A 19,414-nucleotide genomic window follows, 5' to 3' on the forward strand; every position below is an offset into this window, starting at 1 on the left:
ACTGTTGTGTGTGGGGCTTGTGCTAATTGTAGTGTTTTGGATTCCCTGGAAATGATTCAGGGCAGCTGCTGCATGTAACAGGTTTGAACATTATTTTTTTAATTTTTTTTTTTTGGTAATTGGACAGTATTGTGACAAGAAGTATTTAAGTATGAAAATATCTCCTAGTCTTTCAGCTTATCGTGATATACCAGCGAGGCTCGTATGAGCAGTTCTCCATGTCTCGGAAGCCTTTCCTTGCCTCTGTGCCCTGCAGCTGGATGCATGGGAAATCTCCAGAGTAGGTGCTCAAAGCCCTATCTCTCAAAATCAAGGTTAATGGTATAACTACTGGGTTGTGCTTTCTCTCTGGAATTGGGGTTACACCTGGAACAGTTTTCTTTGGTTTTACAAAAAATCATCTTGCTGGAAATGTCGTTTCTAGCTGCCTGTGGGTGGAATGTGGCTCCCTTGGAATAGGGCACGTTATTGGGGAAGGAACTTTGGGGTGATGCTAATCCTGGATGGGGGTTCATAATGAAAATGGCATAAAAACACTCTTCTTCAGCTCGTGCTCTGGAGGAGAAGCAAAGTGCCTGGTTATCTACTGTCTGCTCATGGATGTGCAGAAGAGGCCCACAGAACTATCCCAAATTATCCTACCTGCCTGTACTTTAAAGGTATTTCTAAAGCGCCTTCTCTGGCCTTCCTGTTTGGTTCACAAGGCATGACGGCATTGCAAAAGCTTGTTTCCACGTTAATTGTGATTGATTACCTTGCAATCTAGGACAAGATTTCCTTTGAAAAGCTATATACTGATTTGGTGTCAGGAATTAAAATCAGATGAAGTGATTAGTGTTCTATGGAATATCCCAGAGCAATTGAGCGCTCCTCGGCTTTCAACTGTGTTTTGGCCCTTAACCCTTGCCTCCCTTCTCCTTCTCTGGAGCAAGGTGCTCAATCTGTTGTCCGCACGCTCAGGCGAATAACTCATTAGGCATATTGTATCAGGAGGTCGAGATATAATTTGCTGCTGAGCTTCAGAGCGTGGATTTACTGGCTTTAATGATGAATGCAGAGTGTGCTGAAAGTGCACTGTGTCAAGGCAACAGTGATACTTGTACTGAATGGTGAACATGTATTAAGGTTAGCTTTAAATCTGATCACTCTGTAAATGGCAATAAACTGTTCGGAGTTGTCACTGCTGTCAAGGTACAGTCATGTCTCATCTTCCTTTTCTCATATGAGTTGTCTTACAGTTTCTTGTTATACCTGTTCCTGAAACCAGTGAAGACTTTGCAGCGTTGGCTGTTCCTCCTCCCCCCATGGCATTGGCACAGTTATGAATTTTTTGTATCTTCTCACCAGCTGCCAGCACGCACTCCTTTTAACTCGCTAAGCAACTCCCCGCTTCGTTCATTTCGCTTTAAAAGAAAGCTGGATTTTTCTGGGCATAGATGGAATAAAAGCCCAAGGACAGAAGCGAGCGGGGGGGTTGCAGACCCAAGCTTCATAAATCACTATAAGCAAAGGCTGGTTTTTTGTTTTTTGGGTTTTTTTTTGTTTTTGGTTTTTTTTTTAAATTAAATAACGATGACCTTGTGTCACTGTGGGGCTAGGATTCGTGTTGGGCTTGCCAAGTGTAACGAGCCTGAATCACGACAGCCTTGGCTTGATGAAGGCTCTGGTAGCGTGTCCTCACTGCTGTCTGGGAGCCGGCTTGGCTGCAGCTCCCAGTTTCTTGCCTACGTTGTCTTTTCATCTCCCCCAACCTCCTCCTCTCCTACCGACGCAGGCGTGACAGCGGCTCTGCTTTTGGGGATGCAAATAGATAATTTAGGTATAAATACTGGAGATCGGTTGTTGCTCGCTACAAAGTTACCGAGTGCATCCTTGGTAAATGCAGATGGTAACTTGTCATTACTGCAATTTTAAATATTTTTGGTTCCGTGGAACTGAAGTGGAGTCTTGAAGGCTGAATTTTAAGGCTAAATTAAGAGAAGGCTCAATAAAATCCACGAAAATAGCATCCGAATTTGTCAGCTGCTGGAATGAGAAGAGAAATAACTTTTCTTATTAGCAGAACAAAGCTTTGTTACCTTGTATCGTGTTGGATCCCTCCTGTAAAGTAGTGCAGGGGGTGTCAGGGGGGATGGACAGGGTCGAAGGTGTGCTACGTTACTTCCTCATGAGGTGACACCAGGGCTAAGGCCGGTGCGATACAAAATGTGCTGCTACCCTGTAACTGAGGTTTGCTTGAGATACTCTTGAAGTAATTAGCAGGTGATCACCCCAGCGCTCCTGGCTGGGATAAGGGTGTGCCTTTGGGCAATTGCAGCTGTCTGACTCCTGTTACCCCCTCACAAAGCCGAGGTGATGTCCACCACTCATGCCCGCCACTGAACTGTGAGTTTGAATTCAGGGTCTAGGAGGCGAGAGTGATAGATTAGGGAGTTTTGTGCTAACTTAAACTGAGATTTCCTGTCTTTTAGAATCACAGAATGGTTCGGGTTGGAAGGGACCTTAAAGCCCACCCAGTGCCACCCCTGCCCTGGGCAGGGACACCTCCCACCAGCCCAAGTTGCTCCAAGCCCCGGCCAACCTGGCCTTGAACCCCTCCAGGGATGGGGCAGCCCCAGCTTCTCTGGGCACCCTGGGCCAGGGGCTCACCGCCCTCACAGCAAATAATTTCTTCCAAATATCTAATCTAAATTTCCCCTCTTTCAGTTTAAACCTGTTCCCCCTCATCCTTTTCCACAGATGCATTCCAAAACTCAGATTTCTTGGATTATTTTGATTTTACACACACTTTTAAATAGATTCAGTTATTCTGCAGGCGCAAGGGAGAGCCTGTGTAATGCTGAACTGTGGCTTGGAGAAACTACAGGCCCCGACATGCAGCTCTTACTAGCGCAGGCAGCTGCTCTGGACAGGATGGAGCTCTGCGTCCTTGGGTGAGGTAGTCTCCGACAGCTGGACCTGTCTCTTACGGTGAGCGTGGCTGCGTCCTCCTCCATCTCAGCGTTATGTGCAGTAGGAAAGGTAGAACCATGGAGACCTGTGGCGTTTCAGAGCTCTGACCTGATCCTGAGATGCTTCTTAGGTGTGCCCTTACCAACCTGGCATGGAAAGAGGTCGTGCGAATTAACCTGTCCAGTTGAGTCTGTTCAGCCACCATTCATTCTGGTGTAAAATGAGAGAAATTTGCGAAGTGATGAGATATTCAAATACAGGTTGAGCTTTTAGACAGACACAAGTGGGTAGAAACCTGCAATGCTGCATTTTATGGATGAAGAGCTAGCGAGAAATTGTTTTTAGAAAGCTAGGAGGCTATGCTTTATCAACTCCTGAATGTGTACTGGCACCCGTCGGATTTCTGTGCGGAAAGGGCTTTTAATGACTTGACAAAACTAACTTTGTTCTGGAAAGTAAACTCTAGTGAGCCTCTGGCGTTGGGTCTTCTTCAGGCCTAAACTTTTGGAAAGCATCCACCATGTTCAGCGGTGAAAGTCTGTCCATGAGATTGGTATTGCTTGTTTGAAAGGAAACGGGTTACGGAGAATTAGCTGGATGACTGAAGTTTGCGACAGGTCACAATTGTCTGCATGTTTTTATGGGGTTTCTGGAGCCCTTTCAGGTTTTCAATGGTGCTTAGTGCAAATATTTTGCATCTTGCTAGCGATCTGGAGCAGCTGCTCTCTTACTGATCAAAATCAGATCACTTAAGCAGTGGTGACACTTCGAATAATTTTGCTGTTCCATCCTAGCTCTTCCTCCTCTTGCTTTTTTTATGGCTTGCTCTTGGCCTGGTCCCATTTCTGTGGTACAACATGAGCTTGCTTACTCCTCCTAGTGTGTAAGTAGGCCTGGAACGAAAAAGCTGTAATGAGACACTTAACCATCTTTTTGTTGACTTGCCTCCAGTTCATTAGAGCAGGCGTAGGAGTTTGGCTAAACTTAAAGCCTGATTTAATATTCAGGAAGGAAGTTCCTTTCCATCTTAAAAGGAACACCACCTCATTACAACTATCACATGTTCCTTGGGATCATCTCCCATGGAGCTGAGATGCAGCTTTCTTTGCATCTTGGTGTCACTTAGATTTTGGGAGGAGTCAACAGGGGCACTTTGGAAGTCTTGGGGCAAGTTGGCTGAATAGTGTGCTTTTAAAGTGAGCTGAAGTGTGAGTGTGAGGGGATAGGACAGCTAGTTACCTAATTGTTTAGCTAGAAGGAAATATATATTTTTTTTGTGCTTAAATTATTGGAGATGTTAGAGATCACACTGCCCGTCTAAATAGCAAACTGCATAATTTGGCTCTGAAATGTTTGAAAATTTCCCGAGTCTCCAGCTGTTGCAGAAGAATCATAATCCTTTGTTAATTTTGTATGCATTTAATTCAGTTAATAGTTTGTCAGAGTCTCCTGCCACGTTAAAATTAACCATGTAGGTAGCTGTCAGCTCCTGCTTCCACTTCAGCAGCTGTTTGATCAAGAAGGAACCCATTGTCCGGGCTGGGCTGGGCTGTCAGATAACAAAGCAGAGTTTCCCCTTCTCCCAGGTCAGCCCACTGTCAGTGTTTTCAGCGTAAATCTTTCTTTAGCTCCTTTTATACTACAGGTTTTCACAAGTCCAGAAAAACATCCTGTTAACGTGAGCGTGCACCCGCCTTCAAGTAGATGCTGAAGATTGCAGAAAACCAGTTGCGTGTCGTCTTTAGGTATGATAGTGGTTGAAATATTATATTGAGGGTCCCAAGAGATACCTAAATAATGTGGTGTGATAAGCAGCATGACCGTGTGTCAGAGAGAAAGACTGGCTGAAGGAAGGAGCTGAAATCCAGAGCCTTGATAAGCTGGATTTGTTGAATTTGTTAAGGAGGGCTTAAAGTCAGGCCGGAAAGGAAAGATGAGATCAACAAATGCACTTTGTTTAAAACACAGGCAGGCTTGGCACCTTCTCGCCCTCCACCTTTTAAAGAATAATAAAAACCCCGCAGAACCCCGCTTGTTTTTGCACGTGAACGCTGTACCCCCGTTGGGTTATTTCCAGGGAGGGTTTGAAGCGGGGCTCTCATTTCACTTCCCCACCAGATCACCTTCTTCTGAATTGACTACTTTCACTAATAAAACATTCCGTAATGATACATCCTGTAAGCAAAACTCTGGTCAGTTTTAATCAATTTGAAGAGTATTAGTAAGAGTGGTGCTTAGGAAAGTCCTCTGAGGTGTGTGGACTGGCCTCTTGCTGAGAAATGTTAATGGGGTAATTACTGAATTGTGTTTAGCCAGGAAGATATAGTTCACACTATAGCTGCTTGGAGAAAACTTACTCATCTTTTTTCCACTGGTAAGACTTAGTATCCTGGATTTACAGAAAATCTCCCCAAAGGAACTGGTGTAATGAATGTAGAGTCAAGGAGAGGAGCAATATTTAACAGGGCTGATTTTAAGTTTACAGAAGCTCCAAATAAATCTTGGTTAGAAGCAGGTGACTGCAGTAATTTAAAAAAATGTCCCGTTTTCCTTTTGTCTGTAGCGTTAGCTTATTCTGAGGTCTGTGTGTTAGTAGAAGATTAGAGGAATAGAAAGTGTCTTTGGTCAAACTCTGACCTACTGGAAAAAGTCAGGCTCCCTCTACTTGCAGAACTGAAACTGTAGAGCAGAGGTCAGTTATCCGAACACTTTGGCAAACAATAATTTAATCTGCATTGGCTGTTGATAATGAGATGATAATGATACATCGGCTCTTAGTTATGTGCTAAGATCTAAGTTGGATTCTAGGATTTGCAGGGGCGAGATGGGGAGTTTTATTTTTCTGTAGTTTACATAAAACTTGATTTGTCCTGCACGTTTCCAAAGGGTGTTTGTAACCCTGCAACCAATCCTGTACTATATTCCAAAAGTCAGGTTTTGGTGCCCCAAGCTTACGGGTGTGAGGCAGAGCGACCCAGCCTGCTTCATTACTGGTGTGCCTGTTTCCCAAAGTGGTGGGTGCTGCCCTGGCGGGTGGGCAAGGAGAGCGACTGATGGGCGCTGAGCGGTGCTGGCGCAGGCTGGGGGATTGAAGGAAATGAGTGAATTTCTCAAGTTTAAAAAAGGGAGAGGAAAAGCAAAAAAGGAAGTGCTCATTTCTGTGGTGATGTTCTCAGTAAAGCACCCTTGTCTTTAAACTATCGTGGTGAGACACTTAATACACTTCGTGTAGTGTTTACCACAGGGTTTTCTAGGTGTTTTGTCTTTTAGGGGCATCTTCATCTGCTGCAGGAAGATCTCTCTTTTTATCATAACTTTAACTTCCCCTGAGCCTTTTCTGTCTCTCTTTAAAGCAGACCACCACAGGAGGAGAAGCAATGAAGTATGACCCAGTGTGCTGGCCCTTCAGAAGGCTGTAAAAGACAGCGAGTTCAGGCTGGGATATTGACCTTAGCACAGCCAGTTGCACCTTAAATAGATCAGATGAAAGTGTTCCTCACTGGAACATGAACCGTGTTTGCTCATGAATGAGGGCAGTTGTTAGTTTGTGCTCGTTTCTCAGCTTGAACCCTCTAGATGGGTTACGGGGGAATTGGAGTCGCTTGTGTGTCGAGCTTCGGGAGATAGGAACAGGCATGGAAGTGTCTGAAGTGCAAACTTGAGGCATGAGAGCGACCGATTGAAAGTGGGGTTTGCTGAAGCATCTTCTGTTGCCCGTTGGATGTCGTTGTGTGCCTGGCTCCCCGTTAGTTCTGTTTTCATGGTGACGCCATGGCGTTGCCATGGTTGGATGGTGTTGCAAGGGAGTAACTGTCTGCTTGGGCCAGTCTTTCAGTTGGTGCGAATCGTTGCAGCCTGGCTGGTTTTGATGGGTCTGCAAGGCTTCGTGCCAGCTTGGGGCAATCCCTCCTGTGTGTATCATGTTCACAAGTACCTGTGCTTTATCTGCAGGGGCTATCACACCTCATATAGCTTGACACCGGTGAGAACACGGAAAACTGGATTTGTCTTGACCAAGGCACTGGTGCCTTGATGCTGCGGGCAGCGTAACTCCCATAGTGCCCTTTGAATTTGAAAATACGGCAGAGGTTTAGTCTACTGGGAGGGCTTAGAGGTGGGAGGTCCAAGCCCTCATCCCTGGAGGCCGTGTGGATACGGCATCTTAATGGTGTTGGATGTTGGGACCTCCAGGACCTGACCCAGCCTTGGGGTCTCACAGCAGCCTGAACTCTTGGTAGCTCCAGAGGACGCAGAACGTACTAAAAATGGCAAAAGTCAGTGCAGCTTCTCCACATTGATTAAGGTTGCTTTTCCGAAACATTAATGCTCGTTTGATAAAGCCTCTTGGCAGCCTTGCAATCAGGACTATTTTTCCTGAGTGATTCTCCATTTGCCATGACTGTCATGTGGAGGTTCCCCTGCCTGCCTTGGCACGGTTGGTGTTTCTCAACGGGGTGGAAGGCACTGGAAAATGGGCAGGGAAAGCTGCTGATTTTGAACCCAGGCCTTTTTCATGGTAAGCTTGTTCAGCTGATGCTGGTGTCGCTAATTTTTCTGCTTTATACAGCTTGTTGATTTTGATAGAAATGCCACAGAAAGGTTGGGGGAGCATGGGTGGTTTTATTCTCCTGCCTGGTTTCAATGATTAAATCCAATATGACCATGATCCCAGCTGACTAATTCTTAGGGAAGATGACTCTCCTTTCCCAGCGTCATCCATCACTAATACAATTTTTACAGCCAACATGGCAATCTGCTTTGTAACGTCAGTGACTGCAGAGACAACTTACCCTTGCCTTTGGGTAACGAGGGGTTGGAGACAGGAGGAAAGAGCATGCTCTTCTACTGAGACCTAGTTTCTTCACTTCAGTAAGATCCCATCCGGATTCAGCCTCGGGGAGGTGAGCAGTTTGAGCCCGTCGGACGGTGTTAACCAGCATTGGTACTGGTTGGCATCTTCTCGGCATCTTCTGAGCTTGGCGACTTCCAGGCCTCTGGGGTTCGGTGGTCCCCATCCTCTGACCAGCCCGATGACGGTAGGGGAGCAGCTGCTGCTGAATTGGCAGGGCCCGGTCGGACTTGTCTTTGTACCGGCGCTCAGCAGCCAAACAATAGTTTGTGCTCGCGGGGCCATGTGGCGAGTCACGTGCGTGGTGCTGTTTCTGCCGGGGTCCTTGCCCATCTGTTCTCGGCTCTTTCTGGGTTATCAGGCGCCGGTCCAAGTCCTCGCAGGCAGCCAGCTCCACGGCCAGAGATTACAAGCACTAACCTTCCTGGCAGGAGTGGTGTGGCTTTGCTTTTATGCAGATTAGCCATGTGCTTCTCACTTCAAGGCGTTCCACAGGAAAAGACCGTTTCCTGTGTTTGGTTCTCGGTGGGCGGCTCCGGCATGTTGTACCGGCCGGGGCTGAGCCTGCGAGCGGGCTCGGGAGAGGGATTACGGCGTGCGGCCCCCCCTTCCCCTTCCACCTCCACTGCTACGTCACCACAACACAACCACACGCGCGCTCGTACTGTTGGTGTCATTCATTCAGTGCCAAGATTGCTTTAAAAAATTCCCTTGGCCCCAGTTCAAACAGGAGTACAGCTGGGATGTGTTAGATTTTAGGCAGTCTGCCCTCAATTTGAGATGAGTTATAAATAGCAGTGCCGACTTCCTTAACTACCACTCTCCGAGGTAAAATGCAGGTTAATTACTGTGGGAATCAATTAGGGCTTCTCTCGGTTAAACAGCCAGTAATGCTTTTTATTATTTTTTATCACCAAAAACGGACAACAAATCTGGTCAGGAAAAGATTTCAAATGCAAGGTGAGAGCTTAGGGCTTTTTTATTATTTTTTTGGCCCTTCTGGTTTTTTGGGGGCAGCTGAGGAAACCAGTTGTGGCCAATACCCATGTTTGCCAATAATGGAATGACGCTGATTTGAAACCAGAGAGTTCAGTAAATGACTCTCCTTCCCTTTCTTCCTCTGGCGTAATAAAGTACAAATATGTAATAAGGTAATCGGCAAAGTCGGAATTACGTTTTTCTATACAGCTGTGGAGAGTTTGGCTCTTGCTTCCAAAGTGGGATTTGCCTCTTCCCGTTACATGTTTTCCTGCTGGGACCATTAAGCAAGTCCCCTCCAATTTAACCAAACTGTTCTTTCAAGAGGCCAAATTTCTCTTCTACCGGTCAAACTGAAAAGCATTGTTTGTGGAATCCTCTCGCGTGCTTAGAAGCTTTTTTTTTTTTTTTTTTTTTTTTTTTTTTTTTTTTTTTAAGGAAAGCTCCGGCGTTGCTTTTGAAGAATAGCTGGTTTTCACAGCGCCGGTTCATTTTCGGGGTCTGACATCCTTTGCATTACACATACTGATTTGGAGAGCTTTTGAACTCAGCAATTTAAGCTCACTTTGGGCTCGCTGTTAGAAGCTCTTAGCCTAGAAATATCTTAAATTTTCTCGAAAGCTCAGCAGTTTCTCTGGAGCACTGGCTTATGGTCCCTTTCATTACACGCCGTACCAAACAACTTTGCTTTTGAAAGTTTTGACTGGTGGCAGGAGTACGTTTTGCCAAGTTTTGGTACTTAACAGTGTTATAAAACAGCAGAGATGGCGAGATTGAAGGGAGAATAGAAGCAATTTCTATGAATGCAAGGAGGTGTAAGCAGGGGGTCTGGACTTCAGTGATCAAGGAGCGATGCTTTCTCTCAATTATGTCTCTCTGTGGCAGGGCCTTTGCTTTTGAAGTGTAATCACAGTAATCTACTCCTGTGGTTTCCTATTGAAAGGATTTCCCATGTATCAGTCCAGAGAAGAATCTCCAGCCTTTTGCAGTCGGGGGTTTGGTATTTCCTTATTTATCCTGAAGTGTTCTTGCAAGCGAAGAGGCGTCGCTTCCTCCCGGCTTCCCCATCTCGTGTAACACGGGTGTACAAAGGAGCCGTGCGGCACCTCCGCTCCCCCCAAAGTCTTCGCACGAGCTTTTGGGTCGATCCGCGCTTCACTGCATTTCAACTTGGGCTGGTCTTTCTTTGAGGCACGTGTAGTTAAATTACCTACAAGGATTGAGGTAGCGGATTCAAGCAGACTGCCTGATCGTAGGCTCTGTAAGCCAGAGCAACACTGCGAAGACGAGAGCGGTTAAAGCGCTGTCAGCAAAGGAGATGTGTGTCTTTTCTGGCAGAAGATTTTGAAGGAACAAACAATGCGTTGCAGCATTTGAGACGTACATGGCAGCCCCAGGGAGCCGGAGTTAGCCTGTTGGTTTGCAGCGAGTCAGGAGTGTGTGTATGTTCCTTCATTAGAGATTAATTGGCGTTTACATTTCTTCTGTTTATAGAATTTTATCTATAAGGCTGTAATTTAGAGTGATGCTCTTCATGTTTGTTTTTAGCATCCTCTGTGCGCTAGGGCCTTGTGGAAGAGTGGCAGTTCAAAGCAACGCAGTTTGGAAGCACGTCGTGTACTCCTACGCTGAGCAATCAAGGTGACGACTTGGTCACATCCTGGAAATGTGTTTGGGTTTTGTGTTTTGGGTTTTTTCTTTTCTCTCTCTCTTTTTTTTTTTTTTTTTATGGCTGCATAAACAGTTCCAAGTATTTCTTCAAGTTTTTTAACGGTCGTCGTGCTTCCTGTAGGAGTCATGGGAAAAGTGGATCTTCACCTTGTTTCTGTCCTTCCTGAAGATATGGTTAGCTCTGTGGGTGACCACAGACAAGAAAATCTGTGCAGAGGAGGCAGCATGTGGTGTGTGCGTATTTAAAAAAAAAAAAAAAAAATTAAAAAAAAAAATCCCCAAACAAGAACGTATTTGAGAAGCTGCCCTTGCTAGCGAGTTGCGAAGGTGAGGTAACAACCAGAAGGAAGCAAGTAACAAACGGAAAATATGCTGAAATGTTTAGTCAGTAACCCCAAAGTTGCACTTAATCGGGTAGAAGAAGAAGAAGAGAGGTCTGTGTTTGGGGGGTGGTGGAAGAGAGGTTTGACTGGTCAAAAGCTGGGAAGCACTCCTGGTGGCACTGGTTTTGCATACCAAAGAAGATAATGTGGGGAGGGAAAAGATGTCAGTAATCTAAGGTGATACCCACAAGGCAAGGCTCAGGGAGCGTTAGGGACAATTGCTTGAAAGATGTAAACACAATTTGCATCCGTTTGGGTGTATGAGAGCTCCACATGGGTGCTGCCTTTCGGGAGGTGAGGCACTGTAGCTCTGAGGATTCAGAGTCCAGACATCAAAGACCTCGGTTTTTTTCTGACCCGGTAAATGGAATCTCCTTTTCAGAGCATGGTGAAAAGCCCATGGTGTGGTCCGCAGGGTCCGGCTGTTTGGGAGTGCGGGGATTGAGAGCTTCTCCGGGCTTCCTCCTCTGAGGTCCTGCAGCCCCCGTCTGTGTTCCTCCTCAGCAGCAGTATCTGCAATAACTTGAACATAAAACGTAACTTTTTCAGAACTGTTGTAGTATCAGTATGGATGAAAAATGGAAACAGCCATCACAACTGAGCGTGGCAGGGCGTCTCGAATCTGCCTCGACAGAGAGAATCATACTGGTGCCGTGCGTGTGGATGTCTGTGGACAGCTTCCTGCTGTATTTGCAGGGGTGGCCAGCGCTGAACTGGAGCAGAGGAGGGGACTTGGATCTGGTTCTTAATTGATTTGTGCCATACTGGTGCACATTTGCCTGATTTCAGTTGAGGTGGGTAGCACCCCCATTACTAAAACCGGGGTGCTTTTCCTGTCAGTCCATTAAATTCCCTCCCGTGGCCCAGCTCCTGTTGCCCCACAAGAGTACCATTAAATCCCCGTTGCGCCCTTCCTTACCCGTGTTTGGCGTGGGCTCGGCGCTGCGTGGCTTGCCTGGCAGGCGAGACGTAGCAGACAGCTGGTCAAACAAATGTTCTCAGGGTCTGCGTGTTGGGACTTCAAGCTGTGCTGGCTGTTGGGGTAGGATTTTCTGAAGTGTAGCATACTGCACGAACTTCTTTTTTTTTGTTTCCCCCCCCACCCCCAGGAGGGTGGATTCTGCAGACATAACTGAAATACTGTTCGGGTCTCCGGGATTCTTTCAGGTTTCCAGCAGGAGCTGGCTTTGTGCGATATTTGCTTGTGCAGACCTGTAGTGCCACTCCTCAAGCACCTGATCTCAGCAAGAGAGGGTGGATCTGTACAAATACCACCCTAGGGCTAGTTGCAGGAAGGAATGGTGTAATAGAGAGTCCATTGTCATGGTGATCTGGTGGAAAACATCTAATTGGTATTAGTTAGGTCATCAGGAGATCAGTGAACAATTCTTATTCAGTCCGAGTGATGGAGGTTAAAGACTGCGCCTGGGATTCATTTAGAGGTCACTACGCCAAAACAGCCCTTGCTTTAGTGTGGGAATAGTGCTGCCGAGGTAGAAAGGCTGCGTTTTGAGGTTTATAGTATTTTCAGGAAATTTGATTGACCGTTCTTATGTCTTGGCTCCAGGCAGGGGTAGTAGAGATTAGGAAGTCCTAGGAAAGTTGCATTTATTCATTCACCTCGTCATGTCTGCTCTAAAACTTGGGGACCTGCCTTTCAAGGCTGATGTTTTTTTCGTGCATCCAAAGAAATTTGATTTAGAAACCTTTATTCTACAAAAGGCAGCAGACGCAAGGCACATGTTAAAAAAATAAAAATGCAAAAATGGAACTGCAGTTTTGAACGCTGTGAATATCAGTAGCGCTGCCCATCAATATGGATTAATTGAAATGCGTAAGTGTAAATTAACAGCCTGTAGTGTTTTGGGAGACCTTGTTATATGTGAAGGAAGCAGTGTTTCTTGTGAATATTTAAATTTTCAGCCTAAATTCACCTTGCTGTGGAATATCTGGACATTAAACTACTACCTACTATGGGGAAAAGCCACTTACACTGGTAGTTCATCTTTCTTAATGATCCATTCCCCCCTCCTTTCCTGTCCTCTGACCACAGGAGATAAGTCAGCGTAAAATGGCTTCTTCTGATTGGGTTTGTTCTTTGTGAAATGTATGTAGGTTTGAAAGGGCAGCGGGAATCCTGCTGTAATTCAGGATGTAACTGTGGGGTTTAGCACCTGAGAAGAGGCGGATGAGCCTCTACTTCTCTGCGCCAACCTGTTGAAGTTTTCTTCTGGGTGTTTTTGGAAGTTGTGAACGATTCCTATATGTAGCTGGATGTACATCATGTGTCGCTACTTGCTTTGCAGCCTTCAAGCCCAATGGATCAGATGGGGAAGATGAGGCCTCAGCCGTATGGAGGAAACAACCCCTACACACAACAACAGGGACCTCAAGCGGGGCCACAGCAAGGACATGGCTATCCAGGACAGCCGTATGGGCCACAAACTCCTCAGAGATATCCCATGGGAATGCAAAGCAGGACGCAAAGTACAATGGGCAGCATCTCATATGCACAGCAGGTAGAGCACCCAAGCTTCTGTGGTCTCTGTTTACAGCAGGGGAAGGCAGAAGAGCAACAAAGTGCTGTGTCTTCTGAAGGGACCAGCTTCAGCCGGGTTGGAATCAGTTGTTTAGGTAAAACGGCATTTCTCTAGGCTACGTGTTGCGCCACACCTGGATCCAGGTGGGAATGATGTATGAGGACCTCTGGAATCCTTGCTTCCGAGAGAGGCAACGGCAGAGCTGTGAATCAAACAAGGGAAAAATAAGTAGTGAGGGGAGTAAGATACTCTTTCTGCTGTGTTTTGTTAGGGACACGGTTCTTTACAGAAGAAATGACTTCAGGTCAGTGTTGGTTCATTACATGATCCAAGTGGCTCCTGCTGGACTGTTTGTAGGATTCAAAAGGGTGCCTAAAGGGTGCTTTTTTTTTTTTTTTTGAGCAAGCAGTCTTTCCTTTTGATGTTACTATCATTGAAGGGTGGTCAGATAGGGATCCCTAAAAACTTGGTTATGGTGCCTATAAAAATTTTGTTACTGCCAAGAATAATGTCATAGACAAGTGACTTCTGCTATTGTCTAGGAGGCTTCCCTTACATAGGTAGTGGCATTGTCGGTACGTTCCCAGTTAACTGCTCTGCTCAGGCCTCTGAATCTTCTTTTTTTTTGAGCATAATCGTACTTTGTGTGTGTATGTAAAATACCTTCATAACTGACATAACTCTACCCTCTTCTTCTGTAGATGCCTCCTTATGGACAGCAGGGCCCCAGTGCATATGGGCAGCAGAGCCAGACTCCGTATTACAACCAGCAAAGCCCTCATCCCCAACAGCAGCAGCCTCCATATTCTCAGCAGCCTCCATCCCAGACCCCTCACTCTCAGCCTTCGTATCAGCAGCAGCAACAGCCCCAATCTCAACCTCCACAACTTCAGACATCGCAGCCTGCCTATTCGCAGCAGCAGTCCCAGCCACCCCATCAGCAGTCCCCGACTCCGTATCCTCAGCAGCAGTCCACAGCCCAGCAACACCAACAGAGTCAGCCTCCCTACTCCCAGCAGCAGTCGCAGTCGCCCTACCAGCAGCAGCAACAAACTCAGCAGACGGCTTCCGCGGCTCTTTCTCAGCAGTCATCCTCATACCCTCCGTCACAGCCGCAGCAGCAGCAGTCTGCGTACTCCCAGCAACGCTTCCCCCCTCCTCAGGTAGGCTGTCACCTGCTTTGTTTCCTTCTGTAAGTGTTTTTTAAAGAAACTTGCACAAGTCATTTTCTTTGTGCATGAAAATCAGTTGAACTACGCCATCAGCAAGTTGGCTGGAATGGTTACAGTAGTAGATGTGCTGCCTTCTCTGTTGTATCTAGATCTGTATCTCTTACAGAGAGATATTGTGGTGGTAGCAGGCTAAGCCACGCTAATACTGCAGTTTTGAAGACTAGCGTCAAGTAAATGCTGCTCATTGGCAATACCGGTCTAAAGGATTTTGTACTGGCATGGCTCTCGCGCTGTGGTCTGCAGGAGTTCTCCAGGTGGTCTCCAGAGCTACTTGGTTTAGCACAATAGCGGAGCGCAGTTTGCAGAGAGACACGTAGATGGTGACGGAGGAGTTTGCTCTTAAATGTAAAACTTGGCTTTAGGGAGGAGAAATAAAGCAGCAAACACATGGAATTGAAGATAAAATCATGAAGCAGATTAGCAGGTTTTGTTTTTTTTTTTTTTTTTTTTATAAGTTATTTTTATTTCCAGCAAGGCTTAATAGTATTTTAATAGTTATGTGAAAAGCTAGCTGGGAACTTTCAGCAAAAATTGTGATGCACCAAAGCTGGCTTTCAAAAAGTTGAAGATTTTAATTGACTTGCCTTGTTTGTGTAATGAAGTACTTAGAGCTATCATAAGATGTTAGAAGAGCAAGAAGCCAAGTGGGCAGTCTCCCAGGACACTCTCTTTTCTTCAGGATCTGTAATAAGGGAGAGCTGGAGAATTACCATTTTGTCGTGTTTTAGACCTCTTCTCCCAGCACCCTCCATAGCAGTCGGGCAGTGTTTGCTCGGAGCAGTAAGCGTGCTGGCTTGAACTCTTTGCTGTCTTATTTCCTGTTTTGGGCAAGTGTCACCGAGGGTACATAATTCTTCCACAACGTGAGAATATACCAGAGTGATTCCAGCAGAGCCTTTATTTTATTCCCATTTGTGGTTTGTTTTTTTTTTTTTTGGTGTTTTCTTGATGTTTCAGGAGTTATCTCAAGACTCGTTTGGGTCCCAGGCATCATCTGCTCCCTCAATGGCTTCCAGTAAAGGGCAAGAAGATATGAACTTGAACCTTCAGTCCAGACCTTCTAGCCTGCCGGTGAGTGGTGAGCTGATCTAGAAGTGAATGGGGCGAGGGCAATCAGAAGCACAGCAGGATAAATTAGCACTGGTAGTATTCCACGTGGAAATGGGAATGATGGAGGCTGCCGGTGCTTTTTACTAAGTCATTAGCTTCTGGCTTCCCACTGGAGATTAAATGTAATTTACAAAAGTAATGGATTTGAGAGTAAAGTTTAACCCTAGATACTCTGGTCTGCATATTCTAGCTAAAAGATTTTTCTTTGAGCTTTCCATTTGCAGCGTCTGAAATACCTGGCTGCTGTTAGAGTAGACCCTGACCTTCAGGGGAAGGCGCCGCATTTTTATTTTATTTTCTTGTTCCGTCAGCCTGCTGTTGCAATGGCAGGTAGCAGACCTGCAGCGCGGTTCCCTTTCCTGTGTCACTGGATCCTTATACTGCTGATTTAAGCTCCTTTGGGCCAATCTGACTGAACAGTTGGTGAAAAAGACAAGTTTATTAGTACCTGGAGTGAGGAAGATCAGTCACAGATAGCTCCTTCCTTGACAGATGGGGAATTATATTTTCTTTTGCATTCTAAATCTGCTTGCTGTATGTACAGTGAACAGTTGGGTATGAGATTAGTGCCGAGTATTGCAGTACATTTTGGACCACAGTGGTTTAACTGTGGGTTAAAACTTCATCAAGAAAATGGAGAAGGGTTAAAAGTTTAGATTATTTTGCACAAGTTGGGTCTGTGCCTCTGACGTGGAGGAAGAGTTTTGAGCTGCCGAGTTCTGATTTTGCTGGTTACTTTCATAGTAACCAGTAGGAAGTGAGTGAGCTTTTATTTTTTTATTTAGCCACTGGCTAAATCAGTTTTCTAAGCTGCAGTTGGATTGGTCAGAGGCGAGCGAGCTGTGTATACAGCAAAGTTATTTTTTGCTCTCAGCAATGAGAAGGGCTTTGTTGTGAGCCCCTTGAAATAATTCCTTTGGATTGTGGGTACAAATTGTCACCCAAAATACAAAGTGATTCTAGTTCTGACCACCTAATGGGAGTAGTTGTGGGTTGTTTCTTTTTTCTTTCTTTTCCTTTTTTTTTTCCTTTTTTTTTTTTTTTCCTTTTGGACCCCCATTACAAAGATTTAATTTGTTCTGAGGCCTGGGGAAAAAATCCTTTTAAATAGCATGTTTCTTTCCACTCTGCCTCTCCACAAGTTCTTCCATGTGACCCATCTTCTGGCGAAGAGCGTAGGAAAAGTGAAGCCACTGAAGTAATTGAAGAAATTGCTCTAGCTCCGAACGGTGGGAAGTCCTGTTCAGTGGCATTGTTGATAGAGCCTTCATGAATCCTACCAATCAGCGCCCTCTGACTCAGATTATAGGCATTAGTTGCTCTGCTTAGCAGAAGTGGCTCCTTCTCAGCACCAAGTGGGAGTTTGTTTTATACCTTGTGGTTAAATGTATTTGGCCCCTTTCAAGTTTTCCTTTTTCCCAAGCAGTTTAAGAAAAGATACGCATCTCTGCTGGAAGAGTGAAGGAACCTAGAAACCAGGGAATTTGATCCAGTTTAAAAGTTCTAAATGTCCACCAGTTTCTGACGATGTGCTTTAGAGGTTTGATGAAGAGAAATCCAGGGTGCAACAAATAGGTCCAGCTTTTAGAATTGGCCAGCTGTAAAGCTTGCTTCTGTTTTAAACAGACTTTGTAGTCATCTTGTTTTCCTGACTTTATCCCCAATTAATTTGCATTTAGGAAGTCAAGCAGTCTTTAGCTTACCCAGCTCTGGTGTAATTTTGGGTAAGCAAAAATTAAAAAAAAAAGGAGACCCCTTGCAGAAACTCACCCTTATTCTTGTGTGTTTCGTAATTCCTCGTCGTCTTGTTAGGATTTTGTAGGACAAGACCAGCACCCCTGTCTGTAAATTGAGAAATGCAGCACACGGTGATGCTGTGGAATGGCGTAAAGGGAGGACCTCAGAGGTGTCTGGAAGCCAATGCTCTGTTTCGGTGATCAATCTCTTGCACAAAGTTTGGCCTGGGGATGCTTAGAAACAAAAGAGCTATGTGGAAGGGTGCTATCAATTTCTTTTTATCTTCCTTATATTGCTTAGTCTGTCTGTTTTAGAAAGTTTTATCCTACTCGGGAGGATTCCTGGATCCCTGTTTTGCCATTATGTATGACTTACAGAAGCATAGTTAGTTTATGGGCTTTTAATTTTTTGTGGAGTTCTGAGCCCTTTTCCAAGCCTCAGTGGGCGCTGTGGAATGGCTCGCTGGGTATCTTGGAATTGGGGCAAATCGTGCCATGCATCACCTTTGATTAAACATAGATCAGCTCCAGCAGGAAAAGGAGGTTGCTGCTTTTTAGGTACTTACGAAGTGTTAAATTTATGTACCCAGTGCCTTTATGAGTCTTCGGCCTTTACATATCAATGTTGTACGTCAACATTAGTGTTGGAATTTTAAGTAATAAAGGGGGGAGTGTTCCTTAGCTGATCCCATCACCGTTTCAGGAGGTGGTGATCTCCTGGATGGTGACATTGTCAAGTTCTTCAACTCCTGTGAGCTCTTGGTGGCTTTGTTAGGATCTGCCTGAGAAATGTCAGGCTGATCCTTCTGGGTGAGGGTCTTCAAGAGCTCTTCTTGATAATGATTTTTGTGTCACTAACTAAACTTTTTCCTGATGACGTTCCCGTATTCAGACATTTAACAGCAGAAGAGTCAAATTACTGATTTCTCTAATGCTTTGTCTGCTCATCAGCAAGTAGCAAAATGTCTGGTCTTCCATTTCTGCTTGTGTTACAGGCTGTTCTAGCTTCAGTATTTCCTGGTTTGTTGTTCCCGTTCTGAAGATTATTCTTGCTGTATTGTGGGGGAGAATGCTGCTGCTGACTGGATCTCACTGGTGCCATTTAGAGAGTAATGCATCCACGCGAGTGTCCTGGCTGGTGCTGTTTTCCTGTGGCAGGCTAGGTGAACAATTTCTCTGATGAATTTGCTGCTTCCCTAGGGAGTCCCTGTCAGGATTGCAGCTAAACTAAACTTAGATTGCTATTGTGTATGGGAGAAGTGAAGTGTACTCTTTTGTGTCTGGGTGTAATAGAGGAATAGTAATCCTCAGTATAAATCTGTTTCTCCCAGGAGATTCCCTAGTCTCTTCTCCTTAGCAAAAAATTCTTCCTGGCAAGTTGTATCCGGTTTATTTGGTGTCTTTACCTTTTGAGGCTTGGATTGAGAGTCTGTAGGAGTCACAAATTTACAGTGTTCGGCTATTAATTACCTTCTGCTTAGGCATGGAAGGTGCTGGTAGCAAGTGCAGGGGAAGCAAATAGGGTGCTAGGACATCCCTTTGGGTTTGGATTATAAATGTGTTTGACTGCAAAGTTCTCTGGAGTTTTAGGTTTGTTGGGAGGAATTTTGTATCTCATTCTGAAACACGCAGCAGATTGTTGTCTTGCCCCAGTCTCTGTCTTACGGGCTGCCTTGAAGGAGCAGAGCGCAAGTTCCTGATATCTTTGAGATGGATGAGGAGCAAAGACATCCAGACAGCGGTTGCTGCATCAGGCTGTTTAGACCTTCCCAACTACAGAAGCTGATAGCTGTGCTGTTAGGACTTCCAGGTCAGCCCTAAAAGCCGTTTATGAAGCAAAACTGATTTGATACCAGTATATTCTGGCTGTATTGGCTTTTCACTGGATCTTCTGGGATTTCTGCAGCGAAGCTTTCCCATCTGTGGAAACCAAAACTTTTGTGAGAGGTGGTGTTTTCAGCAG

The 19,414-nt window shown here is 45.4% G+C and overlaps 1 protein-coding gene across 1 annotated transcript in view; it reads left to right on the forward strand.

The window, feature by feature from the left end:
• The window catches only part of ARID1A (AT-rich interaction domain 1A), a 60,906-nt gene that overhangs the window by 10,462 nt on the left and 31,030 nt on the right, over positions 1–19,414 (forward strand). The window contains exons 2-4 of the mRNA XM_063355622.1: positions 13,140–13,352; positions 14,075–14,536; positions 15,563–15,676. Of these exons, the coding sequence (XP_063211692.1) occupies positions 13,140–13,352; positions 14,075–14,536; positions 15,563–15,676 (789 nt within the window). The remainder of the gene's footprint in view (positions 1–13,139; positions 13,353–14,074; positions 14,537–15,562; positions 15,677–19,414) is intronic.

This window comes from Chroicocephalus ridibundus, chromosome 19, assembly GCF_963924245.1.
Source record: "Chroicocephalus ridibundus chromosome 19, bChrRid1.1, whole genome shotgun sequence".
In the NCBI taxonomy this organism is placed as follows: Eukaryota; Metazoa; Chordata; class Aves; order Charadriiformes; family Laridae; genus Chroicocephalus; species Chroicocephalus ridibundus.